This window comes from Trichoplusia ni, chromosome 2 (assembly GCF_003590095.1).
Source record: "Trichoplusia ni isolate ovarian cell line Hi5 chromosome 2, tn1, whole genome shotgun sequence".
Classification (NCBI taxonomy): Eukaryota; Metazoa; Arthropoda; class Insecta; order Lepidoptera; family Noctuidae; genus Trichoplusia; species Trichoplusia ni.
Genome location: NC_039479.1, coordinates 3330091 through 3340919, shown reverse-complemented (window position 1 = coordinate 3340919; position 10829 = coordinate 3330091). Strand labels below are relative to the sequence as shown.

The 10829-nt window shown below is 37.2% G+C and overlaps 2 protein-coding genes across 2 annotated transcripts; one reads left to right on the top strand and one right to left on the bottom strand.

Moving 5' to 3' along the window:
- Nucleotides 1-665: 665 nt before the first annotated feature.
- Nucleotides 666-8049, top strand: LOC113503740 (eukaryotic translation initiation factor 4B). Its single transcript, XM_026885826.1, has 14 exons — nucleotides 666-746; nucleotides 1240-1347; nucleotides 2290-2486; nucleotides 3166-3273; nucleotides 3533-3621; nucleotides 4100-4230; nucleotides 4644-4752; nucleotides 5115-5219; nucleotides 5380-5456; nucleotides 5566-5755; nucleotides 6091-6178; nucleotides 6263-6302; nucleotides 6388-6830; nucleotides 7016-8049. The coding sequence occupies exons 1-14, from the start codon at nucleotides 734-736 to the stop codon at nucleotides 7076-7078; spliced, it is 1761 nt and encodes a 586-aa protein (XP_026741627.1). The 5' UTR covers nucleotides 666-733; the 3' UTR covers nucleotides 7079-8049.
- Nucleotides 8050-9735: 1686 nt separating this feature from the next.
- Nucleotides 9736-10816, bottom strand: LOC113503749 (cell death specification protein 2). The gene is made up of 2 exons (XM_026885837.1): nucleotides 10780-10816; nucleotides 9736-10669 (listed from the first exon to the last, which is right to left on the bottom strand). Exons 1-2 carry the CDS (start codon nucleotides 10780-10782, stop codon nucleotides 10058-10060), a joined length of 615 nt encoding a protein of 204 aa, XP_026741638.1. The 5' UTR covers nucleotides 10783-10816; the 3' UTR covers nucleotides 9736-10057.
- Between the last annotated feature and the right edge of the window lie 13 nt (nucleotides 10817-10829).

The following is a 10829-nucleotide window of genomic DNA, read 5'->3' as shown; positions in this document are numbered from 1 at the left end:
ATAAATGCATAAAACCGATCAATAAAACGTTAATGTTAATGCTAGGATGATGGTTACTCTGCAGCGGAGGCTTCTAACACAGATTTAGATTTCCCTTTCGTCCCCTGCACCTTAACTCAATAACTTACGAGCGTTTTTCAGTTTTTATTTAAATTAAATAATGTCAAGCAATACTGTGGTCTCATTTATATTTCCTACATAGAATCTTTTATTAAATTAATAATAATTATAAAATGCTGTCAGTCACTTTCATTTTAAATAACCTCAAAACGCTATAAGCCCAATCTTTATGGAGATGTTGCCAATGCAATAAAACGACATCTTCCTGCCAAAACCTACCTATAGTTTTGGAAGTATTTGTTAACTCTCAAGTAAACTGACAATAATACCAAATAAAATCCTAAAATTCCAAATTTCATTAATAAAATCATAAAAAATAAAAATCAATTTGTAGCTATTTGGTAAATAGATACTGAAACCTTTTTTTGCGAATCTTTACTGCTCGCAAAACTCCATTGTGCTTTAAGAATTCGTTAATTCTATAACCGTTCGTATTTTTTATTATAAGTTTCGCGCTGTTATTCATTACACAAAGAAGTTAATTTAAAAAGTTGAAAGTAGATTTTGGAAAAACTCTTCTAAGTATTGCAATATTTTTTGGGAATAATCGTTGAGTAGCTAATGTATGTAAACTACTTTACGTCATTGGCAACACTGACCCCAGCCTTGTAATATGGCCGCTACAGGTTAGTTCTAGTAATTTTGTCACGTGAAAAAAACCCTAGATTTTGCTTTATTTTATTGTTTATTAGCATATTTTCATATTGAATTTAGTTTGCATGTGATACAGTTTCCTAATGCATTTGTTTTAGAAGCACTGCAATGTTATCTAATAATGCTAACGTGTCATCATTTCACCTCTGCGGACGTTTGGATTTACCGCGTGGCCACATTTCTTAACTCTCTCAATCAATTTATTACTTCTTATCTTACGTATTTCGCGTTCAATTTATTGGTTTAAGTTATTTCTGAGAAGGTGAGAAAATGAACTTGGAACAGATGTGTTACAATAATGAAACTTATCCTTTTATGTGACCCCGTATAACCACTTTCCAAAATCGGAGTAGGTCGTTCACTTACCATGCGTCATCGTTATTCATCAATTTATCCTCTAATGTCTCGGTATTTATTTTACAAACGAATCCTTAGTTACAGCAATTTTACCATGTCGTTTTGCAGGCAAGAAATCAAAGAAGGCAAAATGGATTCCAGCCAGCATCACAGACATTATAGCAGAACCTACAACTATCCCAGCAACAAACTGGGCAGACTCTGTAGATGAGGAGCGTAAGTAACAATCTATCATGTTTTTATCATTTGCTTAATTCAACGACTGTTATAAATTACCCCATGATGATGTACAGGGCAATGGCTGGCCAATGTTAATCTCGTACTTGGGGCGCACAAACTGAGTGCTTGTCACTCTATTCGCCCCGGGAAGGTCTGAGTAAAGGTCTCTGTGTTTTAAAACATTCTAGCCGGATGCTTTCCTCAAAGGAAGGGTGGGGGAACCAGAAATGACAGTGTAATGTGAAGCTGATGAAGCCTGGCCTGTGAGGCTAGGTGGAGGTGTGCACACTGCCACTGTTGGAAACCCCTGTGACCAGCAATTTTAGCACAATCTACGAGATGACCATGTGTCACAACTCAATTCAGACTAGTCTTTCATTGGCCTGCTCCCTAACCTTCTGAGGGTCTTTGTTTATACTTATTTTTATCAATATCCTCTACAAGATCCAATTTAGTTAAGCTATGAGCAAAACTCTTTATTCTTACTTTCTCATATGAACTCAATATTCAAAGCAGCTTACAATATTTGGCATTACTATCAATTCCTACTAGTAATGAATAAACTAGTTATTTGCTTTAAAAGTTTGTTCATTAAAACATAATTAGTTAACCATGAATATCAATTCCATATTGTTATGTTTTATCTTTGACCACATTCCAAACAAGCTCTTGAGTAGTAAATTAAGTAGCTCATAAATTACTCTGTAATCTATATGATATTATTATGTTATAAAGCTACTATTATTCTTTAAATATAGAATGTAATGATGATAAATTATTAATTTTAGTTGTTTTCCTCTCTAATTCGCTGAATTTTAATAACTTTAACAAAAATAAGTTCACTGATCTTTGTTTAATTTAGCAGTAGGATACATTCAGAAATACTAAGAGGTACTCGTTTAAATTGATATTGATGTACAAACATATCTGTGTGCTTAGCTGAGAATGCGTATGGCGGGTACCAGACGCGCCAGCGCGCCCCGGTGGTGCTCCCGTCGGCGTCGCGGGCGGCGCGCGGCGGGCTGGCTGTCGACGACGAGTCCATTCCTCGCCGGCCGCCTTTCACAGCCCACATCTCCAACCTGCCTTATGATGTTGATGAAAGTGCTATCACTGAACTCTTCACTGGACTTAAGGTACTACAACCATTTTACGGTCTTAACATGACCTTGTTATGATTACATAATCTGAATAGATGTCTAAGGCTAAACAAATGGACAATCCTTATTTACTGACTACTTAGCTTGAGTAGAAACCCATGCCCTGCTATAGGCCCACCAAAATATAGCTAATACTTAGCAAATAGCTCTTGGCCATTAATTATTGGATAAATCCCCCTCTCTTATTAAAAATATAATATATTTCTTGGTCAATTATGAATTAAATATACAGTTAGGTGTTTTATGTGAGCAACATGCATTTGCACTTATATGCTATTTTGCATTAAAACCATGACAAAACGTTCTTTAACATCTAAATGGCAACTTCCTGATAAGCAACCGAAAATCAATGTAATATTTTTACAGGTATTTCCATAATCTACACTACTTAAAATGATTTGTCACACATAATGTTCATAATCATACTTTTAAGCATAAAATGTCCTCAAGTTATAGAAAGTAATCCATTGCAAAATATGTTAACAGCCTTGAAGACTGTTTAAAACTGGTTACTGTACAATACCAGTTATCATAATGGTTTATTTAAATGATAAACTAGTTCTATTTTTTTCTACCATAGCTTATTAATACTTTGGTTACTACTTCATCCTTCCAAGACCTACAGGAGGTTAATTATGCACCTTTGTCATGACAGATTACCAACCTGAGAATCCCACGTGAGGGTGACCGCCTCAAAGGTTATGGCTGTGTGGATTTTGAAGACAGGGAGGGTCTTATCAATGCTATGAACATTCCTGACCTGGTAAGTTTTCTACATTTTACATATTAAATGGACCACATGGTTTCTAAGAGTCCCTTTTTTTTTCTTCTTTTATAAATAACAATAGTCCAAAAATGAAAAGAATAACACACAGCTGCTTAATACAAAAAAAGAACATCTTTTGTAATTGTTCCTTTTCTGTTTAACCTCATACCTGGCATTTGAGCAGTACAAATGTAAAGGGGACCCTGAGAACTACTATGATAAGTACCTAAATGTAAGCTGGTTTTGTTTGTTGTAGACAATAGGCGGGAGACGGATAAGAATAGAGGTGTCTACCCAGGACAACGACCGCCGGATGGGTAGGGGCGGCAGGTCCGATCGAGAAAAGTAAGTAATTCATTCTTTTACTCCTTTTAAGATATTATTATTAAATTGGCTTTTCAATGTTAATATTCATTTAGTAAGTATGGGAGGTATCTGATGAACCTTTATTCTATATAATTTTATAGGTACTATAAAAGGATACCCAATTTCCAGGACATACTTTATGCATAATTATAAATCCGTTGTTTAATGTTATTGATAATTATAAGTTTAATCCAAATGTGCCAATAAAAGAAGAAACATTACAAGTTAAGCTTGCTTGCCCCCACCCCGGCCATGACGACCTCGATCACTCACAAGAGTGAAACGACAAAGACGAATCATGAGTTAGCAAGCAAATGTTTATTTTTGATGTGATTGAAACTGCTTTTGGAAGAAGCCTGGTATAAATCAATTATTTTTTTCCCCAATGAGAATATCCCAATATGGTTGTTCCTGTGTCATAAGTAATCGTATTAACAAAGTACGTTATGTGTATCAGCCGGGAGTACGACCCGGAGCGCACGATGGGCGACTGGCGCTCGGGGCCGCGCGCCGTGCCCGAGCCCAGCGCGCGCCCGCGCAACCCCGAGCGCGGCGAGCGGCCCGAGCGCGCCGAGCGGGAGCGAGACTGTGAGCGACATATACTATGCACATACACTACATAACTTATATTACATGCCTCACACTGGTATCTCAAACATTACCTACTTCAATTCAATGTTGATAAATTATTAACTGTAGTCATATCTTAATTATTTTGCTACAACTATATTTTACATTGTGAAAAGTAGTCAGATTGTTAGCTAAATTGTATAACACTTGAAACACATTCCAAGATTGTACTTTATTACCCTTTTGTTTAGACGTCATTATTATTGTTCTTTTAGTAAGCAATTTTTGATTGGCTGACATGAACATGCGAAAGCATGTTTTTTTTTTATTTAATATGCAAAACCCTATTCTTTTTATTAATAAAATTACCTGAAACTGTGTTTGCCATCATGCCCCAACAGTGAATTAAAGATAATATAATGTGTATGCAGCGAGCGCAGACAACCGGCCGGGCGGCTGGCGGGACGGCGAGCGGGCCGCGCCTGAGCCCGCGCGCGCGCCCTACGGCGGCCGAGACTCCTTCGGCCGGGACCGCTTCGAGTTAGTATAACTTTTTGCTAATATATTACATAAAAATAATTGTATCATCAAGAAAACTTCAACATTCCATACAGAACTGAGTAAATTTATTCCCGTCATAGAAATGTACTTTATAAATAAACATGTAAGTTTGTGTCGTAACTAAACAAAGCACATCAAACATATATCTAAATTTACATATTTTGATGTTTGTGATGTTTTTACATCATGTGCTAGAATAAAATTGGTCACCTAGACACCGATTCCTGCTACTGTGCTAGAATCGGTCGCTTTAAACCTACATTTCTTAAATGATGTGTTTATATTCCGCCTATAAGAAAAAATGTACTTAAAATAATAGTTATAATGATTAACTTGTTCAGGGGCAGGGAGCGCGGCGGCTTCAACCGCGAGGAGCGGCCCGAGCGCAGCGGCTACGGCGGCCGCGACGGGTTTCGCGCGGCCGACAGGGGCGAGGGTGGCTTCGGGTATGTTTATTTTATATTTCATTTATTATAATGGTTGGCTGTTTGTAAAACATTTTCCTTTATTCGCAGCGTAAATGAACCAATGAGTTGATGAATGAATGAACCAATTAATTCATTCAATATATCTTAATCTAAATATAAAATTATGTTTTTTATTTAGAAATCGGGAAGGTAGAGGTTTCGGTGGACGCGGCTTTGGCGATCGTGATCGGGAACGTGACCCACCTCCAAGAGAAGGTAAATTATATTATTCTTTTGGTTTAACAACTGTTAACCTCTCTCTTTAATGAACCTATGTTTTAAACATAATTTACCATACTTTTAACATTGTCTTGAATTAACTTAGACACTCGGCCTCGTGAGCGTCCGAAGTTGAACCTCCTGCCGCGTACGGTCCCGCGCGACCCTGAAGTGCCCACCAAGCCGGCCGACGGCGCCGCGTCCGACGACATGCCGCCGCCCGACAAGGACAAGCCGAAACCTGTCTCTGCTGAGAAAGTGTTCGGCGCGGCCAAGCCTGTAGACACAGCAGCCAAGTAAGGAACAACCTTAACATATTTGTTATATTTAATACAAAAGCCTGGAGTTCAAACCTATAATTAAAAGCAGGTTATTATTTTCAATTTACAATAAACAAAAACAAAGCTTTAGCCTATCTGCAATGCACATATGAAAAATATTTAAATAAACATATTTCTATATTTGCAAGGAACAAACTGTGCAATAATAAACTGATGGTCAACTAGACACCGGCTCATGCTCCTATGCTAGATTCGGTCGCTTTATACCTACAGTTTATATGTTAATGTACCTGGAAAAGTAAGCTTTCCTCAATAGCACTTAGTGATATTTATCTGTATAAAATTTTAAGGGAACGGGAAATTGAAGAGCGACTTCGAAAACAAGAGGAAGAAGCAAGGCAGCGAGGTACTGAAGAAAAAGAACGTTGGGGAAGAAGGGTGAGTTGAAACAAATATAAACAGTTAAATTGTGAATTCTGAGTTGTATATTATGTTGTAATTATTTTAATTTTAATATTACAGAATGATCACTCTGGTGACCGTCGTGGTGCTCCTAAACGTGGTATGTGTAACATTACCCTGGCAAAATTTCGTTTGATTGAATTTGTAGGTGACATGGTAACTAATTCAATGTCATTTTTGCGTAGATGACCGCCCTAGAGATTCGCGTAGCTATAACAGGGACCGACGCGATTATTCCAAGGACGACAAGGACCGGCGCGATTACAAAGATGATCGGGACAAACGCGACTACAGAGACGACAGGGATCGTCGCGACAGAGACGACAGAGACAGGCGCGACTACAAGGATGACCGCGACCGCCGCGACTACAAGGACGACCGCGAGCGGCCTCCCGCCCGCGACCAGTCCGGGCCGCGCCGCGCGCCGCGCCGGGACCTCTCCGCCGAGCGCCGCGAGCCCTCCGCCGAGCGCCGCGACCGCTCCGCCGAGCGCCCGCCCGCCGACCCGCTGCCTGACGACCTGCCGCGCGACGAGCGCAACGGCCGCACCAGGCCCAGCCGCTCGCGGGACCGGCACGATGAAATCGATGACATCAGCCTCCCTAAGCTTAAAGAGCAGGAAAAACCGGTATGTACATGAAGGGTTGTTTTGATTCACAAAATTTATCACATCTGCTATGTTTGCCTCCAAGTTTTTTAACCGATTAAATCCACTATGTCATTACACCACTTACTCACTATCAATAGTTTTCATTCATTAAATAGAACCCTATGTTATTTTATATTGACAATCGTTTTATTCCTTTGTTGCAGAATTTTGTTGCATCAAATAAATTCAGCTTCTTAGAGGACGCCGACGACGGCGGGTCCGATTAACACGAACGTTAAGTTGGTGTGCGCTACATAATAGTGTCCATTTTATAATTGACTCGAGTGTAAAGTGTAAATTTACGAGTATCAAAGTGTCTAACGTGTAGAACGGACTCGATAAAGCACTGAGACAATCTTAAATTGTGCTATGTTATAGAACTCGATTGATAGTCACTAGTGCGGTGTGGATATACGTGTATATTAATAGGGTTGCTATATGCTCACACTGCTTCGAGGCCAGCCCCAGTCTTTATTGTTGTTTCCATAATAATGCTCTTATATTAGATTTGTGGGTTATCCCAACTGTGCTTGTGCTAAGTTTCTTAGGAAGTTGTAATAAAGACTGGGGCTTGTATGTGACCATGTTGTACTGATTTGTGTAAATTTTTCTATGGGTTTGTTACAATAATGTTAATGTGAATGGTTGCAAACATGGCCAAGGTTTGATAACTGCAAATATTCCATTAAATTCAGATATGAACTGGTTTTGGGTCAGGTGCTGCACTGTCATTTTTTGTGAATAATTACTATTTCATAATTTTATATTAATGCAATATTGTAATCCTTTTTAGAAGGACTTTTACTGCAGTTGATTTCAATGCCACCATAGGGAATCTAATTTCTATATTTTAGAATATGTGTCTTTATGTTAAATATTTAGTCGATTTAGGTTATTAGAACGTTAATTGTATTATTTATCTTTACACTCAAAATTTGTTAAAATAATCAAGTGGTGAGTTGTTTAGCCGCAATATTCCTATATACTTGCAAGTATGCATACTGGTTGCGCCGGCCCTAATTGTTATAAAATATAATTATTAAATAAAAGGTACCTAATAAAAACGATTAGGGCTTGGTAAAAATATAATTTAATTTTCTAAACATTACAGACGTATCATTTGTAATATCGAAGAATTTTTGTTTGGTACACTATGTAATTGTGAATTATAAATAAATAATTACCCTTTTTACAGTAACGTGACGTTTTATTTTGATGGTCCATTTCTTAGTCATCGTCTTCTTATAAAAATAAATAAATTGGGTTCCGTTAGTCTAGCTAAAACTCGAGAACGACTGAACCGGCTTATTTTAGTCTTGAAATATTTGCGAAAGTCCAGGGAAGGTTTAAACGGTGAGAAAATATGGAAAAGTTGCGGCAAAGACACAAAAACCGTAAAATGATCACGAGATCGGGTATTTCGCGGGTAAACCGCGATAAACAGTTGTTGTCAGTGGAAAATAAAGAGAAATTATTTGAGTATAATACTAAAAAGGAAAGAAATTTCCTCATGGCAGCTGCAAACTTTTTAAATGCTGCATATTTCTTAATTGCACACGAAAAATATAAAATTTTTCAAAGTTACGGCCTCATCTAGCCGCTCGACACTCGTTTGCAGCGACAAATCTAGTCACTTTTAAATTTCTTGCTACTCCAAAAGTTTAGTTATTGCTTGCATTTGCTCGTCGCTCGTCTGAGGCGATAAATCTGGCCATGACGCGACACTGTGTTGCTCTGCACTGTGTTGGTCTCCTAACTTCATTCGTACCCCGTGGCCGTGATACAAATAAGTAAATAGGAGCTTTATTTACAGGAATTAATTTACAAGCCGTTGCACCGTAAGTAGGTACCTTTATTATTTTACCTATGATGTCATTTTAAACCTTCTAAAAGCTTCACACTTGTCAAAATAGTCACAAACTGGGACTTAACAACCTTGTGTACCGGTGGCGCCAACTGGTGAGCACACAATGTTCCATTCTTTATTTGAGATATTATTTTTATCTGTGGAAGTATTGCATCATTGAAGTCGATATTTTATGGGCGTTCAGAGCCCTTTAGGGGTATATATGTTCTGTGGTTCAGAGAGGTTTAGATACTAACGTATCTAAACCTACCACTAGATATGACCTGACATCATAATATGACATCATTTCTCTTAATCTTATAATAATATACTGATTAATTATATATCTTTACAATACTTTTGTTACGAAAGGATATGACTAATTCCTATAAGCTTACTTAACGGGTATCTATTGTCGTGCCTCGTGCGATATCATGTTTATGGATTATTCAAGTATGATTTATAAAATCTGAACTGATTAATGCATATAATTTTATTCTTAGCTAATTAGGGACACCCTGCTATGTCGGAGTAATATAGTAGGTATTAATTCACGTGTTAATTTTTCATTCACTAACAGTATGGTTCAACTTCCAATACATTTTAGTATATAAGTCTGCAGGTAACAAAATAATATTTGTACACTATAATTTCCGGTCTACATTTTACTCGTGCTAGACGAGCAATAATATTATTACTACTATTTTGTGGCAATAAGTTTATCTGCAATCTTTCGTACCTGCTCAGTGAATTGGAGAGTCGAGAGGTGCGAAACTTCGTGGAGTAAGTATGAAGTACTTGTGCTACTACTACTACTACTGAAGAAATAGATATGTTGTAAGATTTTCTTTTGAGAAACTCAGTTTTTTAATGAGGATTGAAATGAAAGATATTTTAAAACAAATTAATTAATGTATTTCAATTACAATTTATAACATACAAGACAAATTTTAATGAAAAAAAATATAAACTTTAAACCATGCATTTAACTAATCCATTGTAATTACGTTACAATTCTTATATTATTATTAGGTATTCTTTTAATGTTTTTTTATTTTTTTTTAACATTCATATTATGTTTTATAGACCATAGATTACAACTAATTCAACTGAAGAATTTTAAAATACACGCTCTTAATTATACTTAAAAAACAATAACATCCAGCATGCATAGCAAGATCTTAGTATCTATAATCATAGACAATAAGTTAATAGACCTATTTTGTTACATTGTACCTTTTCATTGAATACAATTTTTACAAGTGAAACAAAAGTCTATGAGTACAGATCTTACGAACAATGAGACAAGAAACTCAAGTCGCTGTTAGTTTTCGAACACAGAAACTGTCATGATGTGTTCTCATTTGCTTTTCAGAATAGCAGACATCAATTCATTTTTCAGCCTCTTTGTCATTTCCTCTAAAATATCAGCTCTAACTCTTAACTTCTTATTTTTTTCTTCCAATTCGTCAGCTAACTGTTCCATCTGTAGCTCCTTGAGTTTCCTGTTCATTCGCGACCTTTTGGATGCTTCATTATTCTTATCTCTTAGCTCTCTATATTTAACTTCCTGTGTAGAGATAGATGAAGAGTTTTCATCTACACTACACACCGAGGACACTGTGCTCTCCCTTCTTTTAGGAGGCCTTCCTCTTCGCGCCTTTGGTTGACCTTCTAATGCAAGAATCATGTCCTTGATGGGGACACTTGGTTTTCTTCTTTTGTATTTTCTGGTTGGTTCTTCGGAGTAAGGCGAGTAAGTCTCATCGGAGTCTTCACTGTCATGCCGTCTTCTCTTGCTTGTTGTTGATTTGACGTCATCATTGTCAGACTCAACATGAGATTCACTCTTAGGGGTAATGGGCTCGTAGTCTGCCGGCGGGGGCGACTTCACTTTTGTTGTGTGTGTATTTGGTGTTGTTAATGTGAAGTAAGACACGCCCTGCGTAGGCCACGTCTGATCTGGTAGTTTCTGTAACAAAGAAAATAAAATATTAATAACTTTATAAATGTCGTCCACGTAATACAAGTAGTAATAGTCATGAAAAAAAAAAAGATTTTTCTAGGGTATTGAACACTAACCATGTGTGGCTGGCATTTTTCTTTTTCTAACTGCTCAATTTCAACTTGAA

Coding starts and splice junctions, on each gene's coding strand:
- LOC113503740 (XM_026885826.1), top strand. Junction 1,348..2,289: donor AGACTCTGTAGATGAGGAGC/GTAAGTAACAAT, acceptor CTGTGTGCTTAG/CTGAGAATGCGTATGGCGGG. Junction 6,179..6,262: donor AAGAACGTTGGGGAAGAAGG/GTGAGTTGAAAC, acceptor TTAATATTACAG/AATGATCACTCTGGTGACCG.